A 21,232-nucleotide genomic window follows, 5' to 3' on the forward strand; every position below is an offset into this window, starting at 1 on the left:
CAGCCACTCCAGACCTGGTTTTTACCCCTAAACTCCGCTGCCTCTGTGTCTTTCTAGTGTGCCCAAACATTAGGTTGCTCGCTGCTACCTTCCAGATGAAGCCTGACTTCCTGGCACTGAGTCACACAGGCCTACATGCTAGCCTGCCTCTCTAGTCTAATTTTCGGAGTGCTGTCACCACAGCCACAGTCCAGCCAGATTGACCCATCCACCATTCATCAAAGACACATCATGCTCCTTCATCTTCCCACTTTTGCTCACATAGTTAGCACATTGTAATACTCTCCTTGCCTTCTTTCAAATGGAATGTTTATCCTTTTTGGCTGGGATTTCATCTCTTACAAGAAACCTTCTTTGATACAGTTGTTTTAAAATATATCCACTATTCTTTGATATTTTCAAAGGTGGAAGCAAATTCCTCTTCCCTTGAGAGTTGGCTGGTCTTGGATACTTTAATGAATAGGATAATGGGGAAAGATATTTCCAGAATTTTAGAGACTAGGTACTGTAGCTTCCTCCATGCTTTCCTTCTTAGATTGCTTTCTCTGGGAGGGGTCAGCTACTATGTTGTGAGGAAACTCAAGTAGCCTATGGAGAGTCCAGGTGGCGAGGAACTGAGACCCCTAAGCCAGCAGCCATGTGAAGACGCCATCTTGGATGCAGAGCCCTTGCCCGGTCGAACCTGCCGATGATCAGCCCCAGCTGACATCCTGACTGTGACCCTCAGAGAAACCCGGGGCTGGAACCACACAATTAAGCCTCTTCTGAATTTCTGACCCAGAAATTGTTTTGAGTCACTAAGTTTTGGAGTAATTTGTTACACAGCCAATAGAGAACACATACACTTGACCTCCCAGCAAGAAGGGCTTCATGTCTTTTCTAAGCCATGGTGACAGCAGTCATCTGAAACTTAACCCTGGACAGCTTTGTCTCATAATTAAGATCAAGTACCCTGGCAACAGGCCCTTGCCTACTACTTCCAGCACCCAGTCCAAGTCTTGCAGGTCTTATTCAGTTGGGGTTAACCATACAGGGGCATTGTTTAAGAATACATGTTAGTATTTTTTGATTGTCAGTTTGTATAGATAACAGAGAGTGAGCTGAATTTGGGAGTCATTCAGGAGAGCCTTGTAGTCTATAATCCAGAGAGTCAAGATTAGATCTAAAAATTAATTGGCCTGAATCCAGGGGCTTTCTGTGGGCACTGAAGGCTGTAGCCTCGTGTTCCTGAACGTCCTGTTATGAAGGAAGAAGGGCCTGTAGCAGTGGTTGAGGGAAGCAAAGAAAGGCATGTCAGAGTCTTCACTTAGGTGTTGAAGCCTTAAGAACAGTGATCAATTACAAAATTGATCTTTGATAATTAAAAAAATTTATAATTGTAGAACATTAAAAAATTGAAAAACAAAAAGGAAAAAAATTATTCATAACCTCTAAATCATTTTGGTATGTATCCTTCAATGTGTTTTTCTCTGGTTAGGTAATGTGTGTATTCATATGCGTGTGCACACACACATACACACATCATCAAATAGGTTTTTAAAATTTAACTAAAAAGTGGCACCATCTTGTTTTAAATTCTTTTTTTCTTACTTAGCAATGCATTGTGAATCTTTATGCTAGCTTACTCAACACAAATCTCCTCTAGAGTATATAATTGTGTAGGTACACTCCCATACATTATTTCATCTTTCTCTCCTTGTGGGTACTTTGCCTGTTTATACTTTTTTGCATATAAACAATGTTGTCATGAATATCCTTGTTTCATTGTATTGTGTAGTTTCCCAAATAAGTGCTTTAGAGGAAATTCCCACTAGTGGTTTATTGGACCAAAATCTGTGAACATTTTTAAGGCTTTGGACATATAGTTTCAAATCGTCCTTCAAGTGTACCAGCTGCACACTTACCATAGTCCCTGAATCCTGAACTCCTTATCTTTGCCAACATTGGATTTTCTTTTTGTTCTTGGCCAATCTGATATAGGAAAGATAACTTACTATCTCAATTTTCTTGAATAACTAAGGAGGTTGGGCATGTTCTGAATGTTTATTGGTCATTTTATATTCCACCTTTAGAAAATTATTTGCTCATGTACTTTGCAGGTTTTTCTGTTTCCCTTACAAAACTTATTTATCTGAAATTTAATTTTACAGGTAATGTAGGTTACTCATTTGTGAAGTAACATGCTTGTGAAGTAGGCTGTATGTGAAGCAAAACCCCTGTCACTACTCTCATCCCCCCATTTTGTTAAAATCACTTTTAGATTTTGTTGAGGTATCTGCGTCCATATTTCTATGCATTCATATACACTCCTATAGGTGTGTATACAAAATAAAAATGAGATCATATTCTGTGTGCTGATCTTTATTTTGCTCTCCCCATGCTTAATATATCTTGGAGATTGTTTTATGTAAGCAATATACATCAATTGCTTTCTTAGAAGGGGAAAAACCAAGTTTGGGACTTTGGTTAATTTACTAGAGATTTTCAGGGAGTAGGAAATGGGTGCACAGCTCGCCAGGGCACATTTATGGAAAGAGAGATGCTGTCAAAATTCAGATGCAGCACACCTTCTCTAGAGCCAACTGTGAACCACCATCCTAGAGGTTGATCTTTTACCATTTGATCTTCATAGCAGGCACAGACAGAAACTGAGATTCAGGAAGAGAGTAAGTAGAGAATTTAGATTTGAATTCCAGCTCTCTGACTCCAATACAGCTTATTGTTGAAAATGAAACAAGCTTGAAATCCAGACAGGTTTTTCAGTTAATTACAATCTGGCCCTTCAAAGCTGCAAAAGCAACTTTCTCCACACACTAGTTTGTTACCTTAGCACCCTGGGCAAGATGCCCCTGGGAACAGATCTGTGTCTAGCTCATAATATATCAGCACCCACCTCAATGCCAGCTCAAAATTAGGTTGCCCCCATTAGCAGAGTCTGCTTGCTGCTAGTTCTGCTATCACTTGCTCTGCAGCACTTTCTCAAGGAACAGCAAATTCTCCTGTCCTCTAAGCCTTAAAGTTACTGCCATCAAACCCTTAGCTAATGCAAGAATGAAAGCTCCTGGATCCAGGGACTGCCACTGAGACAAGCCTCTTGGTGAACCTTCAAGAGCTCGACAAGGCCAAGATATGGAGCCAAGATATGTTCATGAACATTTCACTCCGAGGCACAACATGTTATTTAGAGAGCACCTTTTCATGTTGCTTTCAGTACATTAAGCAAGATTTAACTATCTAGTGTGATAAAACAGGTAGGAGGAAGGTATGACAATTTAGACTATGTGCAAATTAAGATTAACTTTTCTTGGAAGTACTCCAAAGTTGATATCTTTTTAAAAAATAATGAAGGTGGAAGACATGGTGGAGTAAGCCATGTCGTAAAAATATCTCCATAAGTACATCCAGAAAAGAGTCTAATATCTTATGTATCTTATGTCAACTTCTCACCAGAGAACACCTGGTAACCCACGCACCTGCCTTTTTTTAAAAAAGATTAATTAATTAATTAATTAATTTATTTATTTATTTATGCATACAAGAACTGGGGTGCAGGCCAGAGGTGTGGGGGGTGAGAAGATTCACCAGAGACAGAGTGGGGGAAGAGAACAGGCAGATCTACTGGAGTGCATGTTTTTTTTTTTTTAATCAAGAAAGGGTTTTGGATTTTGTCAAATGCTTTATCTAAATATGTCTATTGAGAAGCCACTGCAGTTTTTGTTTTTTGTTCTGTTCATGTCGTGTATTATTTTATTGACTTTCAAGTATTAAATAATTCTTACATTCCTGGAATGAACCCCACCTGGTCATGATTTATAATTCTTTTGACATGTGACTGGATTCAGTTTGCTAGTGTTTTGTTGTGAATTTGTGCATCTATATTCATAAATAATATTGACCTATAGTTTTATTATTTTTTAATTTTTTGTTATGTCTTTGCTTTTGGTATCAGTGTGGTACTAGCCTTGTAGAATAAGTTGGGAAGTATACCCTCTTATTTTGGAAGAGTTTGTGAGGAGTTAGTATTACTTCTTTTTTAAATACTTAGTAGAATTCACAGATGAAGCCATCTCAGCCTAGGATTTATCTTTTTGGGTAATTTTTTTGATTACTTATTCAACTTCTACTTACTATAGGTCTTTTTAGATTTTCTATTTCTTCCAGAGTCGGTTTTGATAGCTTGTGTATTTCTAATAATTGTCCATTTCCTCTTATGTATCTATTTTATTGACACAGTCATTCATGTTACTTGTGTTTTATTCTATGAATGTAGCTTACTCCAATTTTCTATAACTTGACATTTAAGTTATTTTCTTTCTTTACTGTTATAAACAGTGTTGCAGTGAACATTTTATTGTATCTATTTTTATGTACATGTGTAAGGCTATTTATAGTGTAGTTCCCTAGAAGAGGAATTGCTGAGTCAGAAGTCTTTGCGTTGAAAATGATGATTGTTTCTGCTTCCTTGTCCTCTTTCTACTCATTTTTCTAGTTTTATTGATTTGTATAAGTTCTTTATGTCTAGTAATGTTGTTCTCCTGGAGACTGGAGTTGGTGAGAAAGCACAGAGGCAGTGGGAAGAAGAGGTTGGGAGCGGGCGCTCCTTGTGGATGGCCAGAGCTTGTCCTTAATTCTGCACATTCACATGTGGGGTTTTCAGACCTTGGAATCTGCACTGCTGGTGGGTCAGAGACTCTTTGCCTCTGAAGGCCAGCTTCATCCTGTGCGCGGTCATTTGGCATCTGTGGCCAGATTATGTCGTGTTTCTCCTTGTGACTTTATCTGGGCCCTTCCCCTGGGCCTTCTCTTCTGTGATCTCTGAGAGCAGTGAGGCAGGCTCCAGGCAGTTCTGACCTGTTGTTCCTTGCAGAGGAAGGGAGAGAGTTCTATCTGTGAGGGAAGAAGTGGCCCCTTGTCACTGCCTGGTTTTGTCTCCTATTCATCTGGGGCAGCTTTGGTGCTCATTAACTCACGGCTCACCAGTCCCCAGATACGATATGGGCAGTGAGGTGACAATAGGAAAGTGTAATTGTTGTCATGGAATGGGGCGTGGGGAAACCTCTGAGCGGCCTACCTCTGTATGGGTTTTGTTGGGGTAAAGTTTTCATCCCTTTACACCCTCTAATCTGCTTCCTTTTCCTCCTTTCTGTCTCTCCTGAAGTTTACAAAGGTAGCAATAAAGTAGGATAAAACATTGGATTTTATGTGTTTGAGGTTTAAAAAAATCTATTGATGCCTCTGGACGCTGCAATTCAGTGGCTTACAGACTCACAAGCGGAGGTTCCCAAAGTGGTGCCTTAGGGACAGGCAGAGGCCTCAGGGGCTCAGCCCCCCACAACTGCTTTTGCTGGTTTATGTCTTCGAGTTTTAAATTTTGGGGTTCTATAGGAGGAGACAGAAGAGCTGTGTTGCCTTGAAAGTTGGAAAACTACTTGTGTTGAACATTTTGGCCATCTTAAACATGAATCCTGCTGGAGGCCGAATCCCAGGGCTTACAGGCTTTTGGGGAACTTGGATTTTCCCAGGGGCCACCCAGACCCCTCTCCCTTTGCAGAAGCTGAATGGCTGTTCTCCCCAGGGCCATTTGCCAGCAGAGGCGTGTCTTGGTTTTTCTTTGGTTGTGTGGGGTGTTCTGGCCCTCCAGCTCTGCAAGGGCAAAATCAAATTATCTTCTTTCTTGATCCAAATAAATTTTGTCCCCAGGGAGACCTGGGCTAAGCTTCCAGACAGTGGGTGTGGTTTCTCAGCAGACCTCTTGCCTGAACCCCCATCTTTCTCTCCCTACCCTCTTATGTCTTTCAGTCGGCGGAGTTCTTCGAGATGTTGGAGAAAATGCAGGTGAGTACCCTCAAATTGGGGGAACTGAGTGGGGTGTGTGTGCATCTCTAGCTGTAACCTTGGGGGACACACACCAGGCAGAACCCATGGGGAGATCTTGGGGACTTTGAGGGGCAGGCCAGAGAAGGAAGAATTCACAGTTCAATAACCCCACAACATGAAGCCATTTCCACATTGAGCAGCAGGAAGGGTTCTGGGGAGGTTCCTGCCTGTGGGCAGGAGATTAAAAACAGAGGCCCCCAGCCCATAGAGGGGAGGCTATAAACCCTCTGTTGTGGGGAGGGCTTGAGAGGGTCCATTGTTCCTGGAACAAGGTTAGAGGGAAAGCCCTTCCTTAGGGGAGTCATCTTGTGTGGGGGAGGTAGAGCTGCAGTTGGAATACAAACCTGAGTTCAAATCTTGAATCTGCTGGATTTCTAAGTTGAGTTGTAGCAATAGATCTCACTGGTCCCAGCCAGCTCCTTTCCTTTTCTAAGCCTGCCGCTCCCATTTTCTGTCCACTCACAGCACTTCTGTCACCTCACTCTAACATCAAATGAGTGATAGATTTTTCCCTGCCAAACCAGTCTGTGACACCAGTAGGGGGTCCTACAACTCAATTCCATTTGACAAGGTCTTCTTGGAGCTAGCACCAGACCCCACAGGTTAAGGGTTCTGTCTCCTAGGACTGGTCTCCCCTTCTTCCTTCTTCAGTTGTGAAACCACAGCTGTGCTTCTGACTGCCTGGTATATATTGGAGGTTCCCATGATCCCCTCCTTGGGTGCAGTTAATTTGCTAGAGTGGCTCACAGAACTCGGGAAAAGATGTACTTACGTGATTACCAATTTATTATAAAAGGATTTAATTTAGAAACAGCGGATGGAAGAGATGCCTGGGTTGAGAAGTGGGGAAGGGGCCCCGAGTCTCCATGCATTCTGAACACCACTCTTCAGAAGTACAGATTTGGACCCCGTTTTTTTGATTTTTGGAGACTTTAGTACATAGGCGTGATTGATTAAACCATTGGCTGTTCCCCAACCTCCAGCCCCTCTCCTCTCCCTGGAGGTTGGGAGGTGGGACTGCAATTCCAACCCTCTTTTCCTTGTTGGTTCCCCTGGCAACCAGCTCCCCCTTCCTCAGGGGCCTTCCAGAAGCCACCTTATTAACATAAACTCATTAACATAAATATATGAATAACAAAACACTGCCTTCACCTTTATGTTTCTGGAGCTGTTTCAGAAGGACAAATACACCAACAAAAGATGTTCCTGAATGCTCACATTACCTTCCCTTAGGAAATTCCAAAGATTCTAGGAGCTCCTGCCAGGAACCATATGAAGACCAAATCTATATTTCTTATTGTACATCAGAATATCACAAGCTCTATAAATAAATCAGAATAAAAATACCCACTCACATGGCTGGTGGGATAAAATAACATATGTAAATACTTGGTAGGCACTGGTATGAAAACCAGTGTTGAAAGTGGATTTGGGGATTCTTTATAATTATTCCTCACCCCCTGGGTCAGAGCTCACTGGTAAGAGCTGCTGGCCTAAGGAATATGGGGAGAGATCCAGAGGATTATTGATAAAGGTGAAAAGAATGGGAAGAAGATGCTAATAATAGGGCAGATATTTTAAGTACTTTGCTGGACTCAGAGATTGACAGATGTTATCTCATTTCTTCCTGACAATTCTTACAGAAAGTGGAATGATGATGATAATAATTATCATTTCCATTTCATAGCTGAGTAAACTGAGGCACAGAGATTAAGTAAAGCTCTCAGGGCCTCATGATTAGCAAGTAGCTCCAGCGCCCGAAGGGTTAGCTGCCCTGTTATGATGCTTTTTACTCTAAATGGATACTGCAGGCTCAAGCAGGGAGGCTTCTTAGTAATGCTCTGGAAGCTCTAGGAGGAGAGGCAAAGACATTGCCCACTGCAGCCCTGAGATGCAGGTGGAATTGCTGGGAGGGCTGCTGCATCAGGCGTGGTCCTGATCCGGACAACCTGGTCTCCCTTGTGTCAGCCCGTGGAAGGAGAGGGCCTGAGGAAGAATGTCATTAGAGGTCGTGTCATTATCACAAACATCCTCTGTGCCCAGTACTGTGGGCTATGAATGTCACATGCATTTGGGGGATTTCCAGTCAAGCTGTGGAAACACAGATGGCACGTGCCTTGACAGCGAGTGGTAGGAGGCAGTGTGTAATTAGTGCTCTGTCGCCAGGAGGAAAGCTGGGATTTTCCCCTGCAGCCCATGGATGCTGGCAGGGGATTTGCCACTTGCCCGTGTCTACCCTGCCTCTGGTTGATCCCATAAGCCACCATAGCTGGTGGCTGGAATCCCCTATCTTCACATAGGGCTTCTCCCAGCACATAATTCAGCCCCAGTTAACCAACTTCCTATCGTTCTGTTGTTTGGAGGCTGCTGGGCTCGACTGGGGCCTCTGGATGACAGATCTTATTTCCGTGCCCCCTCTGTGTCTTCTGATACCCATGGGTGGTTTGTTGATTCCATCTTAACTGAGACTGTTGGGAGATAAAACCACATGTCCCAATGTTTATGTCCCCACCACGTGCCTGCTGGTCCCAGATTCTCAGCAGCCCAGTTTTCAACTCTGTGTATGAAGCGCACATATGGGGAACTGGCGAGGATGAAGTGGGCTGCATGGGGGTGGCCAGATTTTGTCCTTGAGCGTGGGTGGCATTTCTCCACGTGCCGCAGTGTGGAGACTGAGCCTTAGAGCAGTAAAGTGTCCGGGTGCTCTGGAACTAAGATCCAGGACACCTGACCTCCAGCCTGAGAGCCTGGGGATTCAAAAGACACAATTTCTGAGAAGCCACAGGGGCAAAAAGCATAAGCCTGGGTCCCTTCGGTCCTGGGTTCAAGTCCTAATCCTGCCATTCCCTAACTGAGTATCCTTTCCAAGCTGCTCTGCCTCTCTGAGCCTCCAGTGGCAGCAAGGAGGCTAGTAATACTAATACCTATTGCAAAGGATGGCAGAGGAGGGTTGTGCTGGGTGGTGGCACTGTCCTGGGGAGGGGATGGAAGGAGGCTGGCTCTCCTGCCCCAGGGGCTGTTCCCAGGTAGGGATGACTAATGGAGGACAAACAAAACAAACTCCTGACATCACCTCTCCTTTCTACCCGGTTTGCTTCCCTGGGCAGCGGGTGCAGGGCCACCCAGGTGGTTTCTTCCCTGTGTGGGGAGAGGAGCACCTGTCTGGTGGGAGGGGCCTTCTCACACCCTCCTGAACAATGCTGGAGGGTGACTCAGTCCAGAGAAGTCTGGAGAAGCCTAAGTCTAAATCCACCCAGGGAGCAGGAGCCCCGGCCCCAAGGGCTACGGGATGTGGTCCTACATTTGGTGGGAAGGTAGCTTGGCTTCCAATTCAGGCCTTGCCACTCACTAGCTGTGAGACATTAGGCAAGCAGCCTCCTCCCTGGGGCTCGGTTTACTCACTGGTTAAAAGGTGCTGGAGGCTTCAGAAAAGACAGGAGACCGGAGCGCGCTAAGTAAGGTTAGGATCACAATGTGTTATATCCTGATAGGTCTGTGTCTATTCCTGGCTTCTGTGCTTTCCAGAGGGGACCTGTTTCTAATAGTATGTCCCACCATCTTCATTTGATTTATTCAGATGATTTTGGGAATGCCTTCTACAAAACCAAGCTAAGTCAGAATTTGACTGTAGGAACATTAGATAAAGCCGAGGCTCCCAGAAGTGAATTTTCCAGACACCTGTGGGTGGGCCCCTTTCATTCAGGCCCAGTCATGATCTCTGATCCTCATGGTGATACATCTGTGCTGGGGAGGGTGAGCGTTAGAATCCTCATCTCACAGATGAAGCTGTGGAAGCTGCGAGAGGCTCAGCTTTGTTAGGGGTCACCCATAGTAAGGTGTGGTGGAGGGAGGGCTGGGTGCAAGTCCCCTGCCTGTTACCCATGGGCCTTCCCAGCAGAGGGGTGCAGCTGGTATGGTGGGGATTCTAGAGTGCTGATGGACACCCACAGACCCGGGTCCCCATCCTTAGCCCTCACCTGTTGGGTCTGAGAGCCTGGGGGAGATGTTTCAGTGTGAGGCTGATCATGCTGTCTGCTTTCTGGTATAAGAAATCCATTCCAATCGCTCTTTCAAAGGCTTGACACACCACCAGCATTTAAGCTTTACGGCCATGTCAGTTCCCTGTTGTTCCCATTAAAAGATGGGAACATTGAACCATGGAGAAGTTCTGTGACTTGCTGGAGGTCCTAAGATTGTAAGAGGCAGTGTTGGTCTGAACTGCTGTGATCTGGCTCAAGTCTGTGTTCTTACTCATTGGGGCTGCTGTGAGGATTGAATTTGACAAGGTGTGTGATGTGGACATCAGCTTTTGCTGTTATTACTAACTTCTGGTATTAACTACTGCTTTCCTCTTCCTCCTCCAGGAGACTCCTCTGTAGGGGCTCCTTTTTTTGTGACCTTTGCTTTTCCATGCATCCTCTTTTCCTTGTTTCTGCAGGGGATCAAGCTTGAAGAGCAGAAGCCAGGACCCCAGAAGAATAAGGTGGGCTGGGTGGGGATGTGGCAGCCATGAGGGCCCAGCAAGGGCCAAGCACAAGAAAGGCAAGGGAAGCAGGGGTCTGCTGTCTTATACTGTCCCACTCTAATTTCTACCAAGAGCCACCTGAGCGATTGCTGGTGCTGGCTGGTGCACAGTGGACAGCTTGATGCCTTTAGGGCAGATTCAGAGCAGGCTGGGTGGAGTCGTTGGTGAGACCTAATGCTTGCAGCTTGGCTTGGCTCCTCTGCTCCTCCTCTTTTGAATGAACAGCACACAGCCTCTGGGGTGTCAGGCTTTGCTCTGGGCTCCAGCAGGAGACAGCTCTGAGAATGAGGTTCCTTTTCCAAGGCCCAAGGGTACAGCACATCACTCAGATTAGTCCTTTTGCCTGGAGCAGGGACTAGTGGGATCAAAAGTTATCTTCCTATTATAGCATCTTAGAGAACTAAGTGCCACTAGGGAGGGGAATTCAGCGCCTTTGTGCACTGCCTCTTCAACTAGTAGGGTGTGTGTTTAGATTCTGTTAATTGGAAAAGAGCTCAAGAGAAACCAGATCCCAGAGCCGCCTCTAGGTGGCTGTTCCATCTGGTCTTCTTCCTGAGGATGTGTCCAAAGCCCTGGATGCAGCCTTCTAGACCCCCAGCACACCCCCCTCCAGAGCTGTGAGAAAGTGGAGAGTGATCAAACTCAAGGGCATGCCGGGATTAAAGGTGGTGTTGTCTGATTTGTCTTGCAGGATGACTATATCCCGTATCCCAGCATTGATGAGGTAGGGGCATCCCTGTCACCTTCTCTGGATCTGTCTCTGGGGTGGGACTGGGGAGCTGACGGTATTGATGATGGTGATCTCTGCTCAGCCACATGTAGGAGGGAACCTTGGACCAGGACTTGAGGTCCTGAGGTCTCTTCCTGTCTTTCCCTTTGTAACTTCAACTTCTCCATGTTTTATTTGGGGGTGTTGACCCAGGCCCTGTACTCTGGGGCTAGAGGATTGGTGAAGTGCAGATGGTGTGGGATGTAGTGGAGGAGGGATTCATTTTACTATATTCATCCACAAATAAGGGGATCCCCCCCAGGAGCAGTTCAGAAGTTGGCAGGGGTACCACCACGGGTGACCCCACCCTACCTCAGGCCCAGGCCAGCCTGTGTGCAAAACCTTCTCTCTGCCTATAGGTTGTGGAGAAAGGAGGCCCATACCCCCTGATTGTCCTGCCCCAATTTGGGGGCTATTGGATCGAGGACCCGGAGAATGTGGGCACGCCGACCTCCCTGGGCAGCAGCATCTGTGAGGAGGAGGAAGAGGACAGCCTCAGCCCTAGCACATTCGGCTACAAGTTGGAGTGCAGGGGCGAAGCCAGGGCCTACCGCAGGCACTTCCTAGGGAAGGTAAGACTTGGAGGTCTGGAGGCCTGGAAAACAGTTGTCACACATTCACAGGGTACCCGGGGTTCTCTTTGGTGCATCTTTCCCTCAACTCCCCTCCCCTACCCTGCTCCCTTCCTTGCTGCCTACCTCTGTCCTAGTGGGGAGGTTGACACACTCTTCTTCTGGGAGGTGTGTGTGGTGGGGGTGGCATAGAGGTGTGCTGGAGTCAGGAAGGCCCAGTGTGATGGGTTCTGTGGGTGCACCCCTGGCATTGTTCCAGGGTGCAGTGGGGTGGGTCATGTGCACAGGTGAAGAAGGGTGGTAGAAACAAATCTGTTCTTATACCTTGAAAGTCTCCATTTCTGTCTAAATTGTACAAATTTCTCATGTCCTCATGCAAGTGGGTCCCCAGGTACTTCTACTGTATGGTGTGCTATGAATCTCTGATTGCTTACAAGTGACACAATTACATTTCTTTAAATATATTCTGCCCTTCAGACTTGCCAGCTTTCAGAAGCCCCAAGGGCAGAGTCTGTAAGTCTCTAGCTTAAGGCAGCTTGGCAGCGACTTACAGGAGGAGCTATTCTGGACCCTCCCCTGAGTCCCCTTAAACATGTTAAAATGCAGCTTCCAGGTCCTCCTCTGAGGTGGGCAGGTCTGAGGTGGGCACCCTGACCAGGAAGAGGCCCACCCGTCTGAAGGACCTCTGGCTCCCCTTGGGTAGAGGTGCCAGGCTTCCTCTAGCCTTATTCCCACAAATAGTCTGAGTTGGCAGGGTCTGCCCCTCTGAAACAAGAAAGTAGATGCGGTATCTTCTGGTGAAGAACGAATTTCCCTGAGAACAAACATGGGTTTGAACCCTGTAACTGTCACTTACAAGTTGTGTGACCCTGGCGGTTACTTCACCTCTCTGAACATCAGTTTACCTGTCTGTAAAATAGGGATGATGATGATGTTATATCACCCATAAAGTTTAATCTCCAGATTGAAGGAGATAATAAGTATTAAGCCCTTAGTCCAGTGCCCAGTACATCCTGAGGACGGGCCGTTGAGCCTACTGCTTTGATCATCTCTCCCCTTCTCTTCTCCCCTCTCCTCCACCTCAATAATAGCCCCAGCAGTAGCCTCCTTCTCTGCTGCCTTGCTGTGGGGCTTTTCACTGCTGGTGAAGGGAATGATTTGGGGGCCATATCTGGAGGGTCCCCTGATGCCTGCTAACATCTGGCTTCTGTTCCTAGGATCATCTCAACTTCTACTGTACCGGCAGCAGTCTGGGGAACTTGCTTCTGTCCATCAAGTGTGAGGAGGCTGAGGGCATTGAGTACCTTCGGATCATTCTCAGGTGGGGCTGCCCCACAATTGTTGGCACACCTCTAGTGGCAGGGACCCAGAAACACCGGTCTGACCAGTCTGGTCTGTGTGCTGGGGGGGAGCTGGCTGGCTGGAATCCTGGGGTAGTGTCTGCTGCCAGCAGGGAGCCCAGGTACTATTGCCAGCTGGCTGGTTGCAGGAGTCCCAGAAGTGTGCCCCTACTCCACTTGCCCTCCTCTCTTGTGGGGTCTGTGACTTTGAGGAGGTTGGGAAGAAAAAGTAGGGGTGGCTCATCCTGCTGTATAGCGAGAAGGCTCGGGGAGCACTGCCCGTGGTGTGTCTCCAGCACAAATGGATCCTGAAGCATCTGTGTGTCCGCTGGGTTCCCTGAGATGCTGTGATGGTCACAGTCAGGAGCCCGGGCCATGTCAGGGCCTGTCGGTCTGAAATATGCCCTTCTCAAGGGCAGTAACTAGAATGGGTTTCTGTTTGGTTCAAATAAGGTGTTTTCTTAAAACCTTTTACCAGGAGCCATGGGAGGTGCTGGGGTGCGATGATGATGAGTCATGGTCCCCATTCTCTAGAGGCTTAGGGGCTACTGGTGAGGGAAACGGTTTAACAGGTGTCCCAGGTATGGCTTTAGTGATATGCGCAGGATGCTTTGGGCGTACAGTGTCTTCCTGATCCCTGTCCCTGGCGGCTGGTAGAGAAGCCGGGAGGTCGAGTGTGCAGCGAGTGCTGGTGCCTAGCAGAGCCTGCGCGCCTGTCCAAGTGCCCGTTCCACATTTCTGCGTCTAATTGGAAATCCTTGGAGGCATTTGGACAAGAGCGATTACATTTTTTCCTGCCCAATTTTGAGATAAATATGTGAGAGAACGGGAACTCATAGCCCTGCTGTGGGGGAGAGAAATGTGTGTGTGTGTGTGTGGGGCGGGGGGTGGTAGGAGGGAGCTGTCAGCACCCATCCAAGCTTGATTTTTTATTAAGAAAGAAAGCGCTTTTCTTTATTGAAGTTCAGCAGGCTAGTAATCATATTTGCAAGGCATGGGAAGAGTCAATTAAATCACTAGAACCAATTTTCTGTGGAAGTAATACCTGGACCCTCATCTCCAAACAGGATTTTGAGTGAGGTGAGCCTCAAAATAGTGTTTCTTCTTTTTAATAAAAATCAGCCCCGGATTGGGCAGGATGTTTGAGTTAAATGACAATTGAACACAAGGATCTGACTCATTTTCCTAATGCTACATTTTATCTGAAATGCACCTGGGCTGAGAACTAGAGAAAGATGCCAAGAATGCAACGCACACCTATATAGTTTTTGGTTTGATAATCTTTGGGAGGCAGCAAGGACTATGATCTAGATTATACAATTAGCGTTTCCTTCCCTTAGGAACAATGTAGTGTGGAAGGTCCCTGGAATGAGTCAGGGATCTTTGTACATGGAAACATTCTTGTTGTTTTGGGTCAATAGCATTTGAAATCACTGTCCTGGGGAGCCCAAGGGCAAGCTCAAATGTGGCTCTCCCGGATAGAAGGCCAGTGAGAGGAGAGATGGAGAGAAGCCATACACCAGCTGGAAAGTTGGATAATTATATCGTGTATTTAGAGTGATGGCCAGGCCAAATTGACAGCCAGGCATAAGAAAATTGGTCCCATGGCTTAGCAGCTTTACCAGTCACGAGAAGAAATTATCCAGAGATGAAAGCCCCCTGCTGGAGGGGCCCCTGTCCAGGCTTCCTCCTCATTCCCTCTAGGGTTCTGGATTATTTATTTGATCTCACACACTTAGACCAACCAGCTCTCTTGCTTAAAATCTGAAGATAGTATCCTAACAGCCTCTGCGCATGAGAGTAGCCAAGAGTTATCTAGCAGAGTTTGGAAACAGATAAACTGGAGTAGATTTCTTCTTTTTTTTTTTTTTTTTGAATTAATTTATTTATACAAGCATTGGGTACAGTCAGAAGAGCGGGGCGGGAGTGGGGGGGGGTGGGGGGAGGTGAGGGAATTCACCAGAGCCAGAGAAGGGAGCAGAACAGGCAGAAGGACCAAAGTATACTGCTGAGGGGAGCAGTGGGCATGGCAGGAGAGGTCTGTGTGCCATGTGGGATCCTCACCAGTGGCCAGGGATCGAATCGGTGCTGCACAGGCTGCGGACAGCTTCGCAGCACAGCGCTCAACTGCTGCACCTCTGGGGAGGCCCTAGATTTCTTCTTCTTCCTCTCCTTTTTTTTTTTTTTTTTTTTGGTATTTGTATGTGCTTGGATATAAAGAAGAGGGAAAAAATCTCTCACAGTTCTCTGAAAGAAAAGATTCTATACCTTAAAAAGTATAATCAAGCATTTAGAAGGTAGGGAAATAACTAAGTTTTGAAAAGGATTTACTGTAAGTAGTCAAGTAAAATTTAGTTTAGTTTTTTTTTTTTTTTTAAAGATTTATTTATTTTTATACAAGAGCCTGGGTACAGGCCAGAGGTGTGTGGTAGGGCGGGGGGCTGGGTGGGGAGGATTCACCAGAGACAGAGCGGGGAGCAGAACATGCAGACGACCAAAATACACTGCTAAGGAGAGCAGCAGGCGCAACAGAAGAGGTCTGTTGCGTCGTGTGGGAATTGCCCTGGCCGGCCAGGGATCGAACCTACGCTGCAAAGGCTGCAGACAGCTTCACAGCACTGTGCTCAACCCGCCACTGGGGAGGCCCTCAAGTAAATTTAGATATTTATTTATTTTGTATTTTCAACAAGCTTCTAGAAAAAATAAACTCTAGGAAAGAAAAGACAAGAGATGAAAATGTTGGCTAAGTTAAGGGAATAATATAAGAAAATTAAAAATTACTCAAAAGAATTTTAGATGGTAGTAGAAGCAACAAAGATTTAGAAAGCATAGTTAGTAAATTGAGAATAAGCTTAGGAGGCTCTTACATAATTTGAAAGAAAACACAACTCTAAAATGATGAGCAAAATTATAATAACTTTGAAGTACAGTAGATAATAGATGTTCTTAACTGTTCTTAAGCTGATTGAAGATTTATACTACAGATCAAAATAACTTATCCATTGGCAGATAAAAATCTGTGATGGGAAAATAATAGCTGGACATATTTTGATAAAACTTTGGCATTCCATGAATATAATATCACTGGTAGAATGGAAATGTTTCAAATACTAAAGAAATACAAGAAAATATACACGTATAGAAATAAAACAGAAAATAAAGGAATAATAAATATGATAGCAGAGGGTAAGAGTTCATAGATTATGATAGTATAAATGAGTTAAATTTCATTATTAAACAGTAAAGGTTCTCAGTTTGGGTCATCCCTCTGAAAAAATCCCTGTCTATTTTATCTATCTATCTATCTATCTATCTATCTATCTATCTATCTATCTATCTATCTATCTATCTATCCAGCTAGCTGCCTATCTATCTGTCTTCCTACCCTTTCTTTCCTCCTCTCCTATCTTTGTATCTGTATTTTGTTAGAGAAAGTAACTCAAAATATTTAAAAAAAAAGTAATTAGAAAAAGTTGTATCAGGGACCTCCCCAGTGGCGCAACGGGTTGAGTGCAGTGCTGTGAAGCTGTCTGCAGCCTCTGTGGCGTGGGTTTGATTTCCGGCCGGCCAGGGAGATAACCACATGGTGCAGCAGACCTCTCCTGTTGCGTCCCCTGCTCCCCTCAGCAGTGTACTCTGGTCAATCTGCCTGTTCTGTTCCCCACTCTGTCTCTGGTGAATCCTCTCACCCTCCCGCGCCTCTGGCCTGTACCCCAGCTCTTGTATAAATAAAAAAATAAATAAACCTTAAAAAAAAAGAAAAAGTTGTATCAAATATAAAAAGAAAGCAGGGTTAGCAATAATAATATGGGAACATAGAATTCAAGGTCAAATTCCCCTCCCCCCTGCCACAATTACTGAGACAAAGAGGCCTGTTTTCTGCTTATAGAAGGAGAAATCTGCAATGGAGTTATCTTATGAACCTTTATATTGTTAATAGTATATGTTATGACATAGGGTGTCTACATAAAGATTAAATATGGTATAGTTCATAGACTACAACCACAGTTGTATTCTACCATGTGACAGATCTATGGTAGGAAAGAAGAAAATATAGATAATCTAGTTATTTATGTTAATTATGTGTATTTATCTTTATATGAGTCTGTATCTCTATCTAGCTATGAAATTTTGATCCTCTAACAAAGATTTATGCTTCTTTCAAGTGTCTTTGAATTTACACAAATTGAAGGCATAGTAAATCAGTGGTTTTCTGTGCACCTGCTACTGCAGAATCATCTTGGAGCTTTAAAACAAAGCAAACCAAAACCAAAACGAAAAAACAAAACCAGATTTATAGTCTCCAATCATTTAAAAAACAATAAGAATTTAAACATCCTTGAGTGCATATATATTTGAATATAAATATGTAAAAAATATAAAGACATATAAATAATAATAATGTATTCCTACTCACTTATTTCTGTGACACTCTACAGAACAGACTGTTTTGTAATTTGCTTCTCTTAATGTAAAACTCGAGTTCTTTCCATATCAGTACAGAAGTACTCTTTAATTCCTTTTACCACTGTGTAGTATTCCATTGCATGGATGAAATAATTTGTTTAATGGATTTTTTCCTATTAGTGTCCATTGTCAACCTTTTGATACCACAACTAATGCTGTAATGAATAACCTTATATAAAATGTCAAATTATATGGATTAATATAATTTCTCAGAAGTGAGATAGCTGAGTTAAAACATGAATGCTTTTGTATTTCAATACTGCCAAATTGCCCTCTGGAGGAAATTTATAAATTTGAACTTTTACCAGTAATCTAGTAGAGTAGATATTTTTCCAAAGCTTCTCCAGCACAATGTGTTGTCAAACATTTGGGAGTTTTGCTAAACTGGTCGGTGAAAATGGTATTTTAGTTTAAATTTACAGAAATTTTTTTGAAAGATATTGGGCATCCCTTCATATATTTAAGGACCAATTATATTTATTTTCTGTGAGCTGTTTATAAGCTTTGCTCCTTTAAAAATTGGATTATTAGTTAAAATTTTTATTTTAAAAAATCTAGTAGGTAATTGTTGGTAGAGGGTAGATTTAGGAACTACTCTTTTGGGCACAAGGTAAATGAAATGAAATTTCAAAAAGCAAACATTTTGCCACATATATATTTGCTTACAATTGACAAACTAGAAATTAATAACAATTAATGTTTAAAAACCCCACTAACCACTTAGAAATAACCTAACACTTTCATAAACAATTTTTGGACCAAAGAGGAAATGAAAGCTGAAGTTATAGAATATTTATAAAAAGTGACTTTTATAATGTATATAAAAACTTATGGGATGTGTTCAAAGTTCTTAGAAAATGCATTGCTATAAATGGTTTCTTATTAAATAAGAAAGATAATATTTGCATGTTGTTATTGTTGTCAGTGACATTTCTGTGCCTCAGTTTCTTCATCTGTGATATGTGTGATTTTTATCTACCTCATAATTATAGGGTGTTTATTACTCTGTGCCAGAGCCTGCCTGATACATAGTAGATACTCAACAATGGTAGCTGCTGTTATCATTCATATTATTCCTAAAAAGAGTAAGAGGGAGGGATTAACAAAGATTAAAGCGGATATAAATTAGATATAAATGTGAAATTTGATAAATCCAAGCTACTTTTGGAGAAACAAAAGTGTCAAAATAGGTAACTAGCCAATCAAATAAAGAAAATAACGATACATAAAACTTGGCATTAAAGAGGCACATGACCACAGATGTGAAGAAAATTAAAGTTACTAGTGTAATATTCAACCCATACTATTAAATTGGAAATTTTACTTGAAACAGCTGCCTTTCTAGGAAAGTATAGATTGTCTGATGTAATTTAACCTGAGGGGTAAAACCTGAACTGATCGTTGACTAAAGAATACATTGAAAAAGTTCTTCAACAATTCTCTCTCCGTAAGTTTCTATATATATCTAGATGGTTTGCAGGTAGTTATTTTTAACTTTTAAGGAACAGATTTCATGCTATTTAAACTGTTCAAGAGGGGAAAAATATGGAAAGCTTCCCAATTAATTCAACAATGGTTAAAATATTCTCATGAAAAATATTAGACAAATGAAATTTAAAAAAAAGAAAAAATAGAAGGGAAGATTTCTTGTGAATATAGATGTATGAGATTCTAAACCAAATACTAGTCCCAGCAAATCCAATCCAAGCAGTCTATTAACAGAATAATTCACTACAGCCAAGAAAGAGTTACTTTAGGAATGCAAAAATGGCCAATATCAGCAAATTTATTTATTCATTCATTCAGTGTCTGTTTAAGGCTTAGTATGTGCCAGACTTTCTCTGGGGGTAGGGATAGTGTGAGGAGCAAGCTCTTACCTTGTGACCTGGCTATAGAAAGCATTCAATATGTGTTAGATATTCCTATTCCTGTTCTTATTCTCACCTATCTTCTTCTTATGGATTGTTATAGACTAGTGAGGGTGGTCACTAGGCTATGGGAGAACTGAAAGAAGGTCAGAACACTTGAATGTGTTGTGTGTGTCTGACGTGTATGCGTGTGAGAGCATGTCAGGCTGAGAGGTCATTCTGGAGAGGGAAGAAAAGATTGAATCAATACTTTGATTCTGATTTTGATTTCTTTTTCATTTTTTTAAAGACAAGGGGGCAACAGGTGAACTGGGCTTGTAATGTAACCTGTCATACATCCATGTTCCTCTTTTTTCTGCTTCTGTTTTCCTATAAAGTACACGTGGGTTGCGACAATGGATATTTGGTGAACAAACTAGTGAAAAAAATCAGTAAGTGAATGTTTCAAACAGAAAAAAAAAAAAAAGCTGAGTCATGGGTGGACTATGTCTAGGAACTTTGAGTTTATCTTATGAGCAATAGAAGAGTCACTGGAAGGTGAAGGCCATGATCGGATTTGCACTGGGGAAGCTTCTCTCTGGATAGGGTGGGGAGAATGGTTTGGAGGGGAGGCAAGTGACCATCCAGATGTGATGTGATGTGAATGGTGCCCCCAGAACTGTGTAAACCAACAGTCCCAATGGGAATTATATCAGGGTGTCTTACACTAAAGATAGAGAAAAATGGGTAGAAAGTGTCAAAATATCTGGAGAAATTGACATGAAGGATAACCCAAAACATCAATGAATAAGAGATGGTTTTACTGCTGATGAAATGCAAATAATGGTAAACTTTCAAAATGACTTTAAAGTAAGTATATTTAAGATCCTAAAAAGATAAAGAATAAATAGCATCTAGAGAAGGGATAATGAATTATGACAGAATGAATGATTAGAAATGAGTCAAAGATGAATACACGTGGGTATAAAAGGATAACAATTGGATTGTTGGAAATAAAAAATAGTTGTTGAAATAAGAAAACTCAATACATTAGGATAAAATCTAATCTGTTCTGTTCAAAGAGTGAACTTATGGATTGGAAGATAGTCTGGAGGAGTTAATCTAGAACATAGCTCAGATAGAGGGACCAAGTATATGAGAAAGGAGATAACACATTTGCATAATGGACTGAGAGTCCCTTAGAATTTGTCTTAAAGATTTAAAATAAAGACATGAAAAAAGATATGGGAAAACCTAAGAAAGGCAATGTAACAACATTAATAACAGAGTAGAATTTCAATAAAAAGCATTAGCGGAGATAAGGGGAGTTAGAAGTTGGTTTCATCTTCACACTGAGCTGTGTGCTTACTCCTGGCCTTAATTAGTAATGACGTTTTTTAGACTCCCGATTGCCTTACTCTTTTTTATTTTGTTTCTCAATTTGTTCAGAATCCAGGCAGGGAAAGATGTCTTTTGTTGACCCCCTCAGATTCCTCAACTCACATGATGATAAAGAGCACAATCTACCAAGAAGATGGAACAGTCGTGAACTTGTACTTAGTGACAACTTTGAACTTAAGGAGGCGAAAACTGACAGGAACATAAGGAGAAGTAGACAAATCCTAGTGGGAGATTTATAAATTTATGTAATTTATATATTATAGTGGGAGATTTCACAACATTTCTCAGAAACTGATGGACCAAGTGAAGAAAAAAATTGTGAGCATATAGAAGATTTGAACTAAACAATTATCATATTTAATCTTGTCATATACTTCCCTGATCAGCAGCAGGGAAAAAAAAACATTCTTTTTCATGCCTACGTGGAACATGGA

At 43.0% G+C, this 21,232-nt stretch overlaps 1 protein-coding gene across 10 annotated transcripts in view; it reads left to right on the plus strand.

Moving 5' to 3' along the window:
* Nucleotides 1-21,232, plus strand: part of RAP1GAP2 (RAP1 GTPase activating protein 2) — a 229,818-nt gene that overhangs the window by 167,453 nt on the left and 41,133 nt on the right. For all 10 annotated transcript variants that reach the window (XM_054688554.1, XM_054688559.1, XM_037491397.2 and 7 more), the window contains 5 exons: nt 5,800-5,835; nt 10,316-10,360; nt 11,094-11,126; nt 11,531-11,743; nt 12,961-13,064. In XM_054688554.1, the coding sequence (XP_054544529.1) occupies nt 5,800-5,835; nt 10,316-10,360; nt 11,094-11,126; nt 11,531-11,743; nt 12,961-13,064 (431 nt within the window). The remainder of the gene's footprint in view (nt 1-5,799; nt 5,836-10,315; nt 10,361-11,093; nt 11,127-11,530; nt 11,744-12,960; nt 13,065-21,232) is intronic.

This window comes from Talpa occidentalis, unplaced genomic scaffold (genome assembly GCF_014898055.3).
Source record: "Talpa occidentalis isolate TD23 unplaced genomic scaffold, MPIMG_talOcc4v2.1 talOcc4.7, whole genome shotgun sequence".
NCBI lineage: Eukaryota > Metazoa > Chordata > Mammalia > Eulipotyphla > Talpidae > Talpa > Talpa occidentalis.